The following is an 18976-nucleotide window of genomic DNA, read 5'->3' as shown; positions in this document are numbered from 1 at the left end:
TATATAGACCATGGATGTCATGTAGACCATTACAGACCAGTATACTATATAGACCATGGATGTTATGTAGACCATTACAGACCAGTATACTATGTAGACCATTACAGACCAGTATACTATATAGACCATGGATGTTATGTAGACCATTACAGACCAGTATACTATATAGACCATGGATGTTATGTAGACCATTACAGACCAGTATACTATATAGACCAGTACAGATATATAATATGCAGACCAGCAAAGGTCAATATACTATGTTGATCAGTATAAACCAGTATACTACCTAGACCATTTGTTACCAGTATACTATATAGACAAGTGTAGACCAATATACTCTATAGACCAGTATATTATGTAAACCAGTATAAACCAGTATACTATATATACACATATGGATCAGTTTACTATGTAGACCAGTATAGACCAGTTTACTATATGGACCAACAGAAGCCAGTACTATGCAGACCAGTACAATATATAGACCACTATACCATGTAGACCAGGGCACTGTGTGGACCAGTAGAAGCCAGTATACTATGCAGACTATTATGTAGACCAGTATACTATATGTATATCATTCAAGTATAACGGCAGCTCTCACCTGCTCCTCGGCCGGATGAGCCCGGATGCCGCACCTCAGAGCGCTAATCTCATGACAAAGAAAGAGGAAAATCCAGCTCCATATCACAGCAGGAAAAAATTCTTTATTCACGGGTAAAATCTTCATGTACAGGACAATCTGTCAACGCGTTTCAGACCATATAACAATTGCGGTCCTTCCTCATGACATGTAAAACCTTCAAATGACTGCAACTTATAGGTTCCCCACTCAGCTGGCCGTGCAATCAGTCGCGCGCACCGCCCGGAAAAACATACAAGGTGCAATCAGTAACAACTGTCACCATCTGAAAAGTTGCAAATCGTGCAAAACTAACTATCACAAAACAGTGGAAAAAAAAAAACTAATAATGAGAAAAACATACATAAAGTCTCAATAAAATGCATATAAAAATAGCAAGTCATGAATCCCCTTAGTATTGTATTTATAAAGCTTCCCTGCTTTCTGCATTTTTCAGTTGGATTCCCGTCAACCCATTGGCTTAAACAAAAGGCACGATCTTATACTACAATACTAAGGGGAATCATGACTTGCTATTTTTATATGCTTTTTATTGAGACTTTATGTATCTTTTTCTCATTATTATATATATTTTTTCCACTGTTTTGTGATAGTTAGTCTTGCACGATTTGTAACTTTTCAGATGGTGACAGTTGTTACTGATTAAGGTTCAGATAGCCAAACGGCTAATGGGTTCCCGTTTAAGGTCTATTTTAAAATATAACATTTATTTAGTATTCTTTAAAATTAACGGGAAAAAGAAAAGAAAATATTTAAATATTTTCTTTTCTTTTTCCCGTTAATTTTAAAGAATACTAAATAAATGTTATATTTTAAAATAGACCTTAAACGGGAACCCATTAGCCGTTTGGCTATCTGAACCTTAATTACTCATATCCCGGGTCCGAAGGGTCCCTGAAAGGAAAAGTTGTTACTGATTGCACCTTGTATGTTTTTCCGGGCGGTGCGCCCGACTGATTGCACGGCCAGCTGAGTGGGGAACCTATAAGTTGCAGGTTTTGCACATGTCATGAGGAAGGACCGCAATTGTTATATGGTCTGAAACGCGTTGACAGATTGTCCTGTACATGAAGATTTTACCCGTGAATAAAGAATTTTTTCCTGCTGTGATATGGAGCTGGATTTTCCTCTTTCTTTGTTATGATATACAGTGCTGCCCATAATTATTCATACCCCTGGCAAATTTGGACTTAAAGGGAGTCTGTCACCTCCATATGGCCATATACAGCGCTTACATGGCTCTGTAGCACACCTATACAGGGTTGTAACGGTACCTTTGTTCTTTTCTTTAGACTTGCACCAGCAGGAAAAACTAAGTTTAATTCATATGCAAATGAGCCCTCGCAAGTGCCCAGGGGCGGCGTTCACTGTGTAGGTGCCCAGGCTGCTCTGCCTTTCTTTCACTTTACTCCTCCCCAGTCTCTGCCTTTGACCGCCCTCCAAGTCTCTTGCCTCATCGATAGGTCCGGATTTGGAGGGCGGGCAAAGGAAGAGGGTGGGGAGGAGTAAAGTGAAAAGAAGGCAGAGCAGCCTGGGCACCTACACAGTGAACGCCGCCCCTGGGCACTTGCGAGGGCTCATTTGCATATGAATTAAACTTAGTTTTTCCTGCTGGTGCAAGTCTAAAGAAAAGAACAAAGGTACCGTTACAACCCTGTATAGGTGTGCTACAGAGCCATGTAAGCGCTGTATATGGCCATATGGAGGTGACAGACTCCCTTTAAAGTTACTTTTATTCAACCAGCAAGTAATTTTTTTGACGGGATATAAGATAATAAGACGATGTACAAGAGGCATTATTGTGGAAAAAAACATTTCTCAGCTTTTATTTACATTTGAGCAAAAAGTCTCCAGTCCAAAATGATTCATACCCTTCTCAATAATCAATAGAAAAGCCGTTATTGGCTATTACAGCAATAAACGCTTCCTATAATTGCAGACCAGCTTTTTGCATGTCTCCACAGGTATTTTTGCCCATTCATCTTTAGCAATGAGCTCCAAATCTTTCAGGTTGGAGGGTCTTCTTGCCATCACCCTGATCTTTAGATCCCTCCACAAATTCTCAGTTGGATTCAAGTCTGGACTCTGGCTGGGCCTCTCCAAAACGTTAATGTTGTTGTCTGCTAACCATTTCTTCACCACTTTTGCTGTGTGTTTTGGGTCATTGTCATGCTGAAATGTCCACTGGTGCCCAAGGCCAAGTTTCTCTGCAGACTGCCTGATGTTGTCGTTGAGAATCCTCATGTATTGCTCTTTTTTCAAGGTGCCGTTTACTGTGATTAGGTTCCCTGGTCCATTGGCTGAAAAACACCCCCAAAGCATTAGGTTCCCACCACCATGTTTGACAGTGGGGATGGTGTTCTTTGCGTTGAAGGCTTCTCCTTTTTTACGCCAAATGAAGGAAACATCATTGTGACCAAACAATTAAATTTTTGTTTCATCTGACCATAACACAAAACACCAGAAGTCTTCTTCTTTGTCCAGATGAGCTTTTGCAAAGGCCAAGCGAGCTTTTGTGTGCCTTATCTGGAGAAGTGGCGTCCTCCTTGGTCTGCAGTGTGCAGTGTCCGTTGGATTGTTTGCCTTGAGACATTGTCACCAGCAGAGCCCAGATTCACCAGGACGGCCTTGGTGGTGATCATTAGATTCTTCTTCACCTCTCTAACTGTCCTCCTGGCCAACACAGGTGTCACTTTTGGCTTCCGACCACGTCCTCTGAGATTTTCCACAGTTCGGAACATCTTGTATTTTTTGCTCAAATGTAAATAAAAGCTGAGAAATGTTTTTTTTCCACAATAATGCCTCTTGTACATCGTCTTATTATCTTTTGGGAGACACCTATGTCATTTCCTGTCAAAAAAATACTTGCTGGTTGAATAAAAGTAACTTGAAGTCAAAATTTGCCAGGGGTATAAATAATTATGGGCAGCACTGTATATATCAGTGTACTATGTGGACCAGTACAGACCACTATACCATGTAGACCAGGGTAATGTTTGGACCAGTAGAAGCCAGTATACTAAGTAGACTATTATGTAGACCAGTATACAGAAGTGTACTATGCAGACCAGTATACTATGTAGACTATTGTGTAGACCAGTATACTATGTAGACCAATGTACTATGTAGACCAGTATACAGAAGTGTACTATGTGGACCAGTATACTATGTGGACCAGTAGAGGCCAGTATGTAGACCAGTATACACTAGTGAACTAACCTGGCCGTCAGTCCTCCACTGGCCACTGCTGGGCTCTTTGGCGGTGGATGAGAAGGACTTGTTCTACGGTCCGGACTGGAAAACCTAAATAAGAGCAGAATGTGAGGGGTCGTGTTCCAGTCTAACCATGCACATAAAAGAGAAGTCAGTCCAAAAGTTCTCTGAGCCCCATGACCCCAGATCAGATCCCCGGTCACTGGAGTCAGGGGGTCACAACGACTGATGCAGCGTACCTCACGGAGACAAAGTTCGATCCATATCCTTGAGCGTCGCCTTCCCCAGAATCACCATTCGCTTCTCGGCCACCACTGACATAAAAGATGGATATGAATCAGAACATATAACGTAGGAGCTTTACAGCCACAGCCTGACATTGAGCTCACCGGCCATATCTCTTAAAGGGGAAATCCACCTTATATTCTGAAACTCTATTTTAAAAAGTCTTTTGCTTTATATAAGAAATGTTAACACTTACGTTCCACGTTTCTCAATCTGTCCAAACCCATGGTCGATGGAAATATTCTTCTTGCCGTTGTCAGTGTTTCTTGTGCTCCTGATTGAATGCCCATCAGTGTCAGCACTGGAAAACATAGACAGCCATATAGACTGACTCATTACTTACCCAAAACATCTCAAACTCATGAATGTGCTGGCTTTATTGGCAGCTGCCTGACACAAGGGCTCTTTGCTTTGATATATGATATTTCCTGCTCATGTGCCACATGTTAGAGGACATTTTAGGACACTTTTGGCACCAGGGTTGGGCACAATGGAATCTTCTACACCTCCTATTGTTAGACCTCTACATCTCTACTGGTGTGAATGTTTCTGGAGGACCTGAGCTCTGGAGATGGCCGATGTACAGCAGTGAAAAGTATTTTCTGTATATTACCTGCCCGGGCTCTCAGATTTTTCATCTTCTTGGCTTCTGTCTCTTTGGTCGATCACTCTGAATTCATAGCTGCTGCAGTCAATGCTGAAGGACACAAGGAAGTTCAATGTGAAAGTGGATATTTACAGATGTCCTATGGTGTTATTATACCTATATCACAAAGTATACAAGATTATAGTATATTACATTATAGTGTATTGTATTATTTTTCATTACTTTTCTTATCATTATATCCTATTACCTTAAATTACACCATATGACAATACACAGTCCAGTCCCATTATTCTGACCAGCAGCTAATATCCCGACTAACCGCCGTGAAAAGGTCCTGGTAGGTGGTCACAGGTATCTAGATCCATGCTGACTGCAGTGCATCCCACAGCTGCTGGAGGGGGGTGGGGGGTCTACTGTATAGAGCGAACACGACCATTCAGATGGTCCCACAGATGCTCAATTGGGTTCAAGTCTGGGGAATCAGGGGGTCAGGGTAGTACTTGGCTTGGTGGAAGATCCCATCAGCATGTAGGGGTGTACATGATCTGCAGGGAAGGGTTCATACCCAATTAGGTTAGCGTTCCTTCCACATGGATGAGTGGCCCAGAGAATGCCACGAAAACCTCCCCCAGACCATAATGCTGCCTCCACCGGCTTGTGTTCTTCCAGCAATGGCTGCAGGGTGTTCCCTCTCTGATGTTTCTCTTCTGACCTTCAACCTCCATCCGGTCCATGAAGTAGAAAACGAGACTCATTGGAGAAGACAACCCTTTACCAACCAGCAGAGGTCCGATTCTGGTACTGCCACGGAAATTGAAGTCTTTTCTGCCGATGCAACTTCATTATCAGAGGAGCAGTGACCGTCCGTCTGCTCCGGGGCCTCATACCCAGTAGGTTCTCTGAACTGTTGTGTTAGACTCACGTCCGGTCGCCCCTGGTTTATTTTGATGGTGAGCTGCTCCACTGTAGGGTGTCCTCCGCCCTCGGGCACCTCTGTAGCCGACGTTCCCCTCTCACATTGACGCGTGGTGCTCCGCAGTTTCCACGTCGCTTATTCACAATGCTGCCCTTTGTCCGCTCTCCATACACTTTTACCACAGCAGCAGAGAACAGTTCACACTGCGCAGGTTCAGAAATACTGACACCCGGGGCCCGAAAGCCCATAATCATCTATTTCTGCTACTCTGATAAATCCCCCTTTTACCCACAACAGCAATGAGGGATATGTGTGCAGACAGCCGATCACACACCTATATACCCCACTGAAGCCAGCTCACCACACCTTATATACCCACCGAGCCAGCTCACCACACCTTTATATACCCACCGAGCCAGCTCAACACACCTTATATACCCAGCGAGCCAGCTCACCACACCTTATATACCCAGCGAGCCAGCTCAACACACCTAATATTCCCAGCGAGCCACACCTTATATACCCAGAGAGCCAGCTCACCACACCTTATATACCCACAGAGCCAGCTCAACATACCTTATATACCCACCACACGCTATATACCGAGCGAGCCAGCTCACCACACCTTATATACCGAGCGAGCCAGCTCACCACACCTTATATACCCACCGAGCCAACTCACCACACCTTATATACCCACCGAGCCAGCTCACCACACCTTATATACCCACCTAGCCAGCTCACCACACCTTATATACCCACCGAGCCAGCTCAGCACACCTTATATACCCACCGAGCCAGCTCAGCACACCTTATATACCCACTGAGCCAGCTCACCACACCTTATATACCCACTGAGCCAGCTCACCACAATGGTTTCAATAAAAACGACAAAAAATTAACCCTACACAGCTTCATAGATGGAAATATGAAAAAGTTATGGGGGTCAAAATATGGGGATGAAAAAAATATATATTTTTTGCCAAACTTTTTATTTTTTTTCAGTATTAAAACTGCAGAAAAAACTATATAAATGTGGTATCGTTGTCACTGTACTGCGCCGGAGAATTAAAGGAACAGGTCAGTTTTACCACGTAGGGGACGTCGTAAAAACAAAACCCAGAAAACTAAGGTGCAATAAATATTTTTTTTTATTCCCCAAGAACAAGCAGGAGCTGAAGACCGTTGCAGTAGAGGCCTGGCAGAGCATCACCAGGGATGAAACCCAGCGTCTGGTGATGTCTATGCGTTCCAGACTTCAGGCTGTAATTGACTGCAAAGGATTTGTAACAAAGTATTAAAAAGTGAAAGTTTGATTTATGATTATTATTCTGTCCCATTACTTTTGGTCCCTTAACAAGTGGGAGGCAGATATGCAAACTGTTGTAATTCCTGCATTTATTGACTTGGCCATTGCAGAACATTCCACTTCTTTCCCTTAAAAAACTCTTTGGTTGCTTTTGCATTATGCTTTGGGTCATTGTCCATCTGCACTGTGAAGCGCCGTCCAATGAGTTCTGAAGCATTTGGCTGAATATAAGCAGATAATATTGCCCGAAACACTTCAGAATTCATCCTGCTGCTTTTGTCAGCAGTCACATCATCAATAAATACATGAGAACCAGTTCCATTGGCAGCCATACATGCCCACGCCATGACACTACCACCACCATGCTTCACTGATGAGGTGGTATGCTTAGGATCATGAGCAGTTCCTTTCCTTCTCCATACTCTTCTCTTCCCATCACTCTGGTACAAGTTGATCTTGGTCTCATCTGTCCATAGGATGTTGTTCCAGAACTGTGAAGGCTTTTTTAGATGTCGTTTGGCAAACTCTAATCTGGCCTTCCTGTTTTTGAGGCTCACCAATGGTTTACATCTTGTGGTGAACCCTCTGTATTCACTCTGGTGAAGTCTTCTCTTGATAGTTGACTTTGACACACATACACCTACCTCCTGGAGAGGGTTCTTGATCTGGCCAACTGTTGTGAAGGGTGTTTTCTTCACCAGGGAAAGAATTCTTCGGCCATCCACCACAGTTGTTTTCCATAGTCTTCCAGGTCTTTTGGTGTTGCTGAGCTCACCGGTGCGTTCCTTCTTTTTAAGAATGTTCCAAAACAGTTGTTTTGGCCGCGCCTAATGTTTTTGCTATCTCTCTGATGGGTTTGTTGTGTTTTTTCAGCCTAATGATGGCTTGCTTCACTGATAGTGACAGCTCTTTGGATCTCATCTTAAGAGTTGACAGCAACAGATTCAAATGCAATAGACTTGAAATGACCTCTGGACCTTTTATCTGCTCATTGTAATTGGGATAATGAGGGAATAAACACACACCTGGCCATGGAACAGCTGAGAAGCCAATTGTCCCATTACTTTTGGTCCCTTAACAAGTGGGAGGCACATATGCAAACTGCTGTAATTCCTGCACCGTTCACACTGATTTGGATGTAAATGCCCTCAAATTAAAGCTGACAGTCTGCAGGTAAAGCACATCTTGTTTGTTTCATTTCAAATCCATTGTGGTGGTGTATAGAGCCAAAAATGTTAGAATTGTGTCGATGTCCCAATATTTATGGACCTGACTGTAGGTGCAGGTCCCAGCGGTGGGACCTGCACCTATAAGGCAATCGGGGCATATCCTAGCGATATGCCCCAGTGTCTGAGATGAGAAAACCTCTTTAAGGACTGATTGGATCTGTCCCCTTTAATTATTATATTACTTTTGATATTCTTTGTAATGTAGTGAGTTAGGGATAGTTACATAACATATACAAAACCCCAATTGTGCTGTGAAGGCTACATTCCTGAGTCATTATCTTAGAGACATGCGTGCTGCACATGGTAGACCGTACTGGATGTTTTTGTAAAACGCAAAAACTGAAAATCGCAAGGTCATGAAGTGGGAAACGAAGCAATTATGTAAATTGTGTAAAATCAGTACAAATGGTCAGGAGATCTAGATCAGTGTTATATAATTATATAATGTTAAATACAGTCACTATATTACATGTGATTATGTTACATTACTTACAGTATATTACGTTACATGTCATATTTATGTTACATTATATTACCTGCCCGGGCTCTCCGATTTTTCATCTTCTTGGCCGATCACTCTGAATTCATAGCTGCTGCGGTCAATGCTGAAGGACACAAGGAAGTTCAATGTGAAAGTGGATATTTACAGATGTCCTATGGTGTTATTATACCTATATCACAAAGTATACAAGATTATAGTATATTACATTATAGTGTATTGTATTCTTTTTCATTACTTTTCTTATCATTATATCCTATTATACCCACCGAGCCAGCTCAACACACCTTATATACCCAGCGAGCCATCTCAACACACCATATATACCCAGCGAGCCATCTCAACACACCTTATATACCCACCGAGCCAGCTCACCACACCTTATATACCCAGCGAGCCAGCACCACACCTTATATACCCACCGAGCCAGCTCACACACCTTATATACCCAAGCTCACACACCTTATATACCCAGCGAGCACTCACCACACACTTATATACCCACCACCTATACCAGCTCACCACACCTTATATACCGAGCAGCTCAGCACACCTTATATACCCACCGGGCAGCTCACCACACCTTATATACCCACCGAGCCAGCTCACCACACCTTATATACCCACCGAGCCAGCTCACCACACCTTATATACCCACCGAGCCAGCTCAGCACACCTTATATACCCACCAAGCCAGCTCAGCACATCTCAGAACAGAAAATTGTACACAATCCAAAATGGTTTCAATAAAAACTACAAAAAATTAACCCTACACAGCTTCATAGATGGAAATATGAAAAAGTTATGGGGGTCAAAATTTGGGGATGAAAAAAATATATATTTTTTGCCAGACTTTTTTATTTTTTTTCAGTATTAAAACTGCAGAAAAAACTATATAAATGTGGTATCGTTGTCACTGTACTGACCCTGAGAATTAAAGGAACAGGTAAGTTTTACCACGTAGGGGACGTCGTAAAAACAAAACCCAGAAAACTAAGGTGCAATAAATATTTTTTTATTTATTCCACCGCATTTTGAATTGTTTTTCCAGCTTCCCACTACATCCTATGCAATATTAAAATTTGTCCTGAAAAAAATAAGCCTCATACGTGAACGGAAAAATAAAAAGTTATGACTCGAGAAGGAAGGAAGTAAAACGCAAAAACGCCAAATCGCAAGGTCCAGAAGTGAGAAACTAGCCAATTATGTAAATTGTGTAAAATCAGTACAAATGGTCAGGTCAGCATTAAGGAGATCTAGAACAGTGTTATATAATTATATAATGTAAAATACAGTCACTATATTACATGTCATATTATGTTACATTATATTACCTGCCCGGGCTCTCCGATTTTTCATCTTCTTGGCTGATCACTCTGAATTCATAGCTGCTGCGGTCAATGCTGAAGGACACAAGGAAGTTCAATGTGAAAGTGGATATTTACAGGTGTCCTATGGGGTTATACCTATATGACTGGTGACTATTACACCCGTCACTGACCTGCACGCCCCATCTATCCTCTTCTCTGCTGCGCTCTTGTTTCTTGAATTCTTGGATCTAGCTGGAGAACTGCTTCCATTACCAGAGCCGGAGATCCTGCCAAACACAAAGCATACAAGATTATAGCATATTACATTACAGTATATTGTATTATGTTACAATATATTATATTACTTTACTTATCATTACAGAATATCCTATTACATTAAATTACCACATTTCCTGCACCATAAGACGCACCTAGGTTTTAGAAGAGGGAAATAAGATTTTTTATTTTTTTTATCAGATCACAGATTAGACCCTCAATCATTATTAGACCACAAATAAGATCTACAATCCTCATCAGACCTCAGATCAGACTCTCCAATCTTCATCAGACCCTAGATAAGACCCCCAATCTTCATCAGACCTCAGATCAGTCCCCCTGATCCTTATCAGACCTCAGATCAAACCTCTAATCTTCATCAGACCTCAGATCAGACTCCCAGTCTTCATCAGACCTCAGATCAGACTCCTAATCTTCATCAGACCTCAGCTCAGACCCCCAGTCTTCATCAGACCTCAGATCAAACCTTCAATCTTCATCAGACCTCAGATCAGACCCCCAATCTTCATCAGACCTCAGATCAAACCTCCAATCTTTATCAGACTTCAGATCAGACCCGCAATATTCATCAGACCTCAGATCAGACCCCTAATCTTCATCAGAACTCAATCAGACTCCCAGTCTTCATCAGACCTCAGATCAGACCCACAATCTTCATCAGACCTCAGATCAGACCCCCAATCTTCATCAGACCTCAGACCAGACCCCCAATCTTCATCACACCTCAGATCAGACCCCCAGTCTTCATCAGACCTCAGATCAAACCTCCAATCTTCATCAGACATCAGATCAGACCTGCAATCTTCATCAGACCTCAGATCAGACTCCCAGTCTTCATCAGACCTCAGATAAAACCTCCAATCTTCAGTAGACCTCAGATCAAACCCCCAGTCTTCATCAGACCTCAGATTAAACCCCCAATCTTCATCAGACCTCAAATAAATAAATAAACTTGCCTCTCCTGCTAAAAATGGAACACTACAGACATGATGGTGTGTTGTAGGGGACATTTTACATACTTAATTAAAGGGGTATTCCGAGCTTAGACAATGGGGGCATATCGCTAGGATATGCCCCCATTGTCTGATAGGTCTGATAGGTATATCGAGAATGTAGCGTGGATCGCTGTGGCTGGAGGACCCCAGATCTCCCGGGGTCCATCCACCACCAAGTGCTAATCCCCACCTCTCCCATAGAAGTGAATGGGAGCGTGCCGCGGATGCGCGGCCCATGCTCCCATTCATTTATATAGGGCAAACGGCAATAGCCGAGCGCTCGGTTATTTTTAGCAGCCCCATAGAAATTAATGGAGGGCAGCTGCGCATGCACAGTGTGCTCTCCTTCACTTTCGGGGCTCCGTTCTCAATATAGGTGCAGGTCCCAGCGGTGGGACCTGCACCTATAAGGCAATCGGGGCATATCCTAGCGATATGCCCCCAGTGTCTGAGATGAGAAAACCCATTTAAGGACTGATTGGATCTGTCCCCTTTAATTATTATATTACTTTTGATATTCTTTGTACTGATATTCTTTGTAATGTAATGAGTTAGGGATAGTTACATAACATATACAAAACCCCAATTGTGCTGTGAAGGCTACATTCCTGAGTCATTATCTTAGAGACATGCGTGCTGCACATGGTAGACCGTACAGGATGTTTTTGTAAAACGCAAAAACAGAAAATCGCAAGGTCATGAAGTGGGAAACGAAGCAATTATGTAAATTGTGTAAAATCAGTACAAATGGTCAGGAGATCTAGATCAGTGTTATATAATTATATAATGTTAAATACAGTCACTATATTACATGTGATTATGTTACATTACATTACAGTATATTACGTTACATGTCATATTATGTTACATTATATTACCTGCCCGGGCTCTCCGATTTTTCATCTTCTTGGCCGATCACTCTGAATTCATAGCTGCTGCGGTCAATGCTGAAGGACACAAGGAAGTTCAATGTGAAAGTGGATATTTACAGGTGTCCTATGGGGTTATACCTATATGACTGGTGACTATTACACCCGTCACTGACCTGCACGCCCCATCTATCCTCTTCTCTGCTGCGCTCTTGTTTCTTGAATTCTTGGATCTAGCTGGAGAACTGCTTCCATTACCAGAGCCGGAGATCCTGCCAAACACAAAGCATAAAAGATTATAGCATATTACATTACAGTATATTGTATTATGTTACAATATATTATATTACTTTACTTATCATTACAGAATATCCTATTACATTAAATTACCACATTTCCTGCACCATAAGACGCACCTAGGTTTTAGAGGAGGGAAATAAGAAAACATTTTTTTTATCAGATCACAGATTAGACCCCCAATCATTACTAGACCTCAAATAAGATCTACAATCCTCATCAGACTTCAGATCAGACTCTCCAATCTTCATCAGACCCTAGATAAGACCCCCAATCTTCATCAGACTTCAGATCAGTCCCCCTGAGCTTCATCAGACCTCAGATCAAACCTCTAATCTTCATCAGACCTCAGATCAGACTCCCAGTCTTCATCAGACCTCAGATCAGACCCCTAATCTTCATCAGACCTCAGCTCAGACCCCCAGATCAAACCTTCAATCTTCATCAGACCTCAGATCAAACCTCCAATCTTTATCAGACTTCAGATCAGACCTGCAATCTTCATCAGACCTCAGATCAGACCCCTAATCTTCATCAAACCTCAGATCAGACTCCCAGTCTTCATCAGACCTCAGATTAGACCCCCAATCTTCATCAGACCTCAGACCAGACCCCCAATCTTCATCACACCTCAGATCAGACTCCTAGTCTTCATAAGACCTCAGATCAGACCCACAATCTTCATCAGACCTCAGATCAAACCTTCAATCTTCATCAGACCTCAAATCAAACCCCCAGTCTTCATCAGACCTCAGATCAGACCCCTAATTTTCATCAGACCTCAGATCAGACTCCCAGTCTTCATCAGACCTCAGATCAGACCCACAATCTTCATCAGACCTCAGATCAGACCCCCAATCTTCATCAGACCTCAGACCAGACCCACAATCTTCATCAGACCTCAGACCAGACCCCCAATCTTCATCACACCTCAGATCAGACTCCTAGTCTTCATCAGACCTCAGATCAGACCCACAATCTTCATCAGACCTCAGATCAGACCCCCAATCTTCATCAGACCTCAGACCAGACCCCCAATCTTCATCACACCTCAAATCAGACCCCCAGTCTTCATCAGACCTCAGATCAAACCTCCAATCTTCATCAGACCTCAGATCAAACCTCCAATCTTCATCAGACCTCAGATCAAACCCGCAATCTTCATCAGACCTCAGATCAGACTCCCAGTCTTCATCAGACCTCAGATCAAACCTCCAATCTTCATCAGACCTCAGATCAAACCCCCAATCTTCCTCAGACCTCAGATCAAACCCCCAATCTTCATCAGACCTCAGATCAAACCCCCAATCTTCATCAGACCTCAAATAAATAAATAAACTTGCCTCTCCTGCTCTGGACACATATTTATATTACATACTTATATTACATGTACAGTATATTACATATTTACCTAACTGAGCTACTTTTGTCCTGAATTCCTAGGGGTGAATCTCTCTTGGTGTCCTCATTAGCACTGATGTTACGAGTATCATAATAAATGCTGTAAATTATATCATTTAGGGTTAGTTAATCCAGTTCACCAAGATCTATAATAACCTATTACTACAGTGCAGTAGTCTCCACCAGTGGCTGCTGAGAAACTACAATTCCCATCAGAGCATGCCGGCAGTTATACCTTTCCGATAGCGGATTGCAGACCACAGGTACATAAAAGCTGGGTGACAACCCTATGGCCAATAATACAGCTCCAGTGCTTTCCCAGGGCCTGATACACGTAAATAAAGGGGAGAATAAACTGGTTCCCTGGGATTTTTTCCTCTATAATAGAAGCAGATTTTGGTTAGTGTGGAATTACCTGCGGGAGTTCTCCTTCTTTCCCGACACTTCAGGCGGTTTATTATATTTATTATAACCAGGGGCTCCGTCCGCCACTTCTGTAATACTGTTAGTCCTGAAATTAGAGCTGGTCCTAAAAATAAAAAATGCATCACCTTCCGCAAGGCTCATTTAAATGCCCCCCCATGCCCCATATTTCTTTATTCCCCCCCGCATGATCGTTGAGCAGGTGGTAGCCCCCCATCGTGCTGCCCCTTTTTCCAATTCAGTATTAATAACCATCTCCTTCCAAGAAGATTTTCTTTGGTTACATCTCAGGTTAATCATTAAATACGTTAATTTTTATTTTTTCTTACCCGGACGAGCCCCCAAATTCCTGAAATCCCGTGTTCCTCGGAGAGCCATTGACCCGGACGTCATCGAGAGAATTAATGTGAACGACTTGCCCTTCGTGGCTGATACTGTTCAATAAAGAGAAATCAGACACTGGATATCAATACATCTGTGCAGGTAATTAGTACATAATGGGGTGGGGAAGACACATAAGACAATTTAAAGGGGTATTCCAGACACTATAATGGAGTGACCACGGCTACCGTCAAGCTCCTTATAACTATGGCTGCACGGTATAGGGGGACAATCTAGATACCCCTGTGGGTCTGCTAGGATCGAGCTATTGTATCACCTATTCAGCTGTATGTGGCTAGAAGACCCCTTTAAGATTTTTACTGATTTAGGAGTCTTTTGTGGTGAAATGACTGCAATTTCTTTAGAGTAAAAACCTTGCAAAAATCAAAATGAAGGTCACGGACCTTGTGCCTGTCCTCTTGGAGGTCGGGGTCTTGTCCCTCTGCAGGAAGTTGTCTGTATCCATATGTGAGACGGGGCTAAGAGAAGACAAAATCTGTTACAGAGGGGGTGGCAAATGGCGCGACTACTGCCAGGCTGCCACTACTGGTCTCTGTTGTCAGCCCAATCCAACCTCTGTCACCTCTGACTGCCCCATCATGTCACTATCACCCCCAACATTCCCCGGAAATAGCCAAATCCGCTGTATTCTGCTGGGGTTGTTAAAGGGGAATTCTCAACTTGGACATTGGGGGCATATCGCAATGTCTGATAGGTGCTAAACTTAAAACGGAGCAGGAAAAGCGCCAGAGGGCGCACCGCGCATGCGCGGCTGCCTTCCATTAATTTCTATGAGAGCGTTGAAAATAGCCGAGCGTTGGTTTGGCTATTTCCGTAAACCCCATGCAAGTGAATGGAGGGCGGCCGCGCTTGGGCTGTGCGCTCCCCATTAATTTCCGAAAATAGCCAACCATGCCGCTCAGCTATTTTCGGCGCTCCCATAGGAATGAATGGGGGGAAGCTGCGCATGCTCCGTACTAAGTATAGGTGTGGGTACCAGAGGTGGGACCCGCACCTATCAGACATTGGGAGCACAATGTCCAAGGTGGGGCAACCCCTTCAAGGAAGAAGGTACAGCGAGAGAAAACAGCGTTTACCTGGATGTCCGATTTTTTGTGACGTCCGCGGGGTTCTGCACAGATTTGGGACTTGATTTTCGTGGTTTCTCTTTCACGCCCCTGTGAATTGTGACAAGCACATACTGGTTACCACTAGGATACTGCAACTGGTGTTGAGTGCAATATGGAGAATATTTGTAAAATACACAAAATCGCAATACACGATTAATTAAATCGCATATTATTCGCGATAAATAGCACAATGACGAATATTCGATTTCGACAAATATAATACGAATATTCGCGAAATATCGCGAAATGGAATATGGCACCTCCCGCTCATCACTAGCTGCAACCTGCGTCTCTCCAGCTGCGGAGAACAATGTACGGTGGGAGTTGTAGTTTCCGGACAGCTGAATAGTCACAGGTTACAGAAGACAGAGCTAAGCAATTATAGACTAAGCTAAGGTTGCGTCATTAGGACAGTTTCAGCCGAGAAAGGGTTTGTGGACACGGCCACCTCGTAGGGTCACATACAGGACTCCTCACCTGGAGATCTGCTCACACAGCTGCTGTAAAGATTTCCAGGATTCAATCAGCTGCTTGAGTTCTGCCTGGATGAGTGCGGCGCCTTCTGGCGAGGAGGTGTCCATCACCTTCTGTCCCTGAGCTTCCACCAGATGGCGCTGTATTTCCTTTTCTGACAACTCAGCCACCAGCGCCTGAGTACAGAAAGCAGAGGAGAAACCTTACACAAGGCAAGACCAGAAAGAATAAGGAAAGCTTAAATGCAGCAAACAATTACCAAATGGCAAACCATGCATTAAGTACTCCAGGGCTGCACTCAGAATTCTGCTGACTGGCATTGGAAATAGTCAAAAAGGTTGTCTTAACTGACACACAGTGCATGGTGAAAGGACAACCAGAACAGACTCTGTGCAGACAATGATCAAGGAGGGGATGCTGGGAGATTTCTGCTCTGAAGCCTACAGAATACAGCTTTGGAGCATAATAGGATAGCTAATTTAATGTACACAACACCTCTACCAGCAGAATAGTGAGTGCAGCTCTGGAGTATAATACAGGATGTAACTCAGGATCAGTACAGGATAACTAACGTAATGTATGTGCACAGTGACTGCACCAGCAGAATAGTGAGTGCAGCTCTGGAGTATAATACAGGATGTAACTCAGGATCAGTACAGGATAAGTAATGTATGTACACAGTGACTGCACCAGAAGAATAGTGAGTGCAGCTCTGGAGTATAATACAGGATGTAACTCAGGATCAGTACAGGATAAGTAATGTATGTACACAGTGACTGCACCAGCAGAATAGTGAGTGCAGCTCTGGAGTATCATACAGGATGTAACTCAGGATCAGTACAGGATAAGTAATGTATGTACACAGTGACTGCACCAGCAGAATAGTGAGTGCAGCTCTGGAGTATAATACAGGATGTAACTCAGGATCAGTGCAGGATAAGTAATGTAATGTATGTACACAGTGACTGCACCAGCAGAATAGTGAGTGCAGCTCTGGAGTATAATACAGGATGTAACTCAGGATCAGTACAGGATAAGTAATGTATGTACACCGTGACTGCACCAGCAGAATAGTGAGTGCTGCTCTGGAGTATAATACAGGATGTAACTCAGGATCAGTACAGGATAAGTAATGTATGTACACAGTGACTGCACCAGCAGAATAGTGAGTGCAGCTCTGGAGTATAATACAGGATGTAACTCAGGATCAGTACAGGATAAGTGATGTAATGTATGTACACAGTGACTGCACCAGCAGAATAGTGAGTGCAGCTCTGGAGTATAATACAGGATGTAACTCAGGATCAGTACAGAATAAGTAATGTATGTACACAGTGACTGCACCAGCAGAATAGTGAGTGCAGCTCTGGAGTATAATACAGGATGTAACTCAGGATCAGTACAGAATAAGTAATGTATGTACACAGTGACTGCACCAGCAGAATAGTGAGTGCAGCTCTGGAGTATAATACAGGATGTAACTCAGGATCAGTACAGAATAAGTAATGTATGTACACAGTGACTGCACCAGCAGAATAGTGAGTGCAGCTCTGGAGTATAATACAGGATGTAACTCAGGATCAGTACAGAATAAGTAATGTAATGTATGTACACAGTGACTGCACCAGCAGAATAGTGAGTGCAGCTCTGGAGTATAATACAGGATGTAACTCAGGATCAGTACAGAATAAGTAATGTATGTACACAGTGACTGCACCAGCAGAATAGTGAGTGCAGCTCTGGAGTATAATACAGGATGTAACTCAGGATCAGTACAGAATAAGTAATGTATGTACACAGTGACTGCACCAGCAGAATAGTGAGTGCAGCTCTGGAGTATAATACAGGATGTAACTCAGGATCAGTACAGAATAAGTAATGTATGTACACAGTGACTGCACCAGCAGAATAGTGAGTGCAGCTCTGGAGTATAATACAGGATGTAACTCAGGATCAGTACAGAATAAGTAATGTAATGTATGTACACAGTGACTCCACCAGCAGAATAGTGAGTGCAGCTCAGAACTGCATGTCAGCTCTCTTAGCTGAGCGGAGCAGGCAGAAGCAGGATCCCTCTCCGCTCAGCTAATCCTGGCATAGTACATGGGTACAGGGTACCATTGTGCTATGCCAAGAGTTAGTAATCATCCAGGGAGCACGGGCAGGGGCAGCAATGTGCGCTCCTGCCTGTCCTCACAGCGCTGCTGCGGCCCCATTGATAAAATATACTCCGTACACCGCCGAGCTGTCAGTGCTACACAGGGAACAGAGTTTTAAGGTAGGAAAAAGTGTAGTAAAAAGAGAAAATTCATTAATAAAGTATATTAGAGTTAGTTTTATTAGGGAGAACATATTAAAAGTTTATATAAAGTTTAGTTACTCTTTAATCATTTAGATTCTATATGTAAAATGAAATCTGAAGGTGGACGTGACATTTACCATAACAGAAGCTACAATAAAATAAGTGATCCCCTCCATCAACCGCCCAAGACCAAAAATGTACCCTACATTATACTGGCACCAGCTGTACCTCAACATCCCTCTCGCCCCAATTCTTGCCACCATTTTGGTAGGATTCCAGCTTCTGGCGGGTGATCGTGATCCAGTGCTGGAGATCTCGCAGATTATGGCTGAACAGCCGGTGGTTATTAATATTCTCTTTGCTTTTCCGTATCTTGGTCTAGAAGATGAGTAG

At 43.1% G+C, this 18976-nt stretch overlaps 1 protein-coding gene across 8 annotated transcripts in view; it reads right to left on the bottom strand.

Moving 5' to 3' along the window:
• Nucleotides 1-18976, bottom strand: part of SYNE3 (spectrin repeat containing nuclear envelope family member 3) — a 73909-nt gene that overhangs the window by 10496 nt on the left and 44437 nt on the right. The window contains exons 12-26 of one of the 8 annotated variants that reach the window (XM_040412872.1): nucleotides 18812-18961; nucleotides 16285-16457; nucleotides 15775-15855; nucleotides 15082-15156; nucleotides 14626-14730; nucleotides 14289-14402; nucleotides 12352-12447; nucleotides 12185-12253; nucleotides 10206-10301; nucleotides 10039-10107; nucleotides 8742-8810; nucleotides 4758-4841; nucleotides 4341-4445; nucleotides 4099-4173; nucleotides 3866-3949 (exon numbers count right to left, since the gene is read on the bottom strand). In XM_040412872.1, the coding sequence (XP_040268806.1) occupies nucleotides 3866-3949; nucleotides 4099-4173; nucleotides 4341-4445; nucleotides 4758-4841; nucleotides 8742-8810; nucleotides 10039-10107; nucleotides 10206-10301; nucleotides 12185-12253; nucleotides 12352-12447; nucleotides 14289-14402; nucleotides 14626-14730; nucleotides 15082-15156; nucleotides 15775-15855; nucleotides 16285-16457; nucleotides 18812-18961 (1445 nt within the window). The remainder of the gene's footprint in view (nucleotides 1-3865; nucleotides 3950-4098; nucleotides 4174-4340; nucleotides 4446-4757; nucleotides 4842-8741; nucleotides 8811-10038; nucleotides 10108-10205; nucleotides 10302-12184; nucleotides 12254-12351; nucleotides 12448-14288; nucleotides 14403-14625; nucleotides 14731-15081; nucleotides 15157-15774; nucleotides 15856-16284; nucleotides 16458-18811; nucleotides 18962-18976) is intronic. The other 7 variants (XM_040412874.1, XM_040412873.1, XM_040412875.1 and 4 more) reach the window with 7 other exon arrangements.

Source organism: Bufo bufo, chromosome 11 (assembly GCF_905171765.1).
Source record: "Bufo bufo chromosome 11, aBufBuf1.1, whole genome shotgun sequence".
NCBI classification, from domain to species: domain Eukaryota; kingdom Metazoa; phylum Chordata; class Amphibia; order Anura; family Bufonidae; genus Bufo; species Bufo bufo.
Note: the sequence above shows the minus strand (reverse complement) of the source record. Positions and strands in the feature narration are given on the sequence as shown.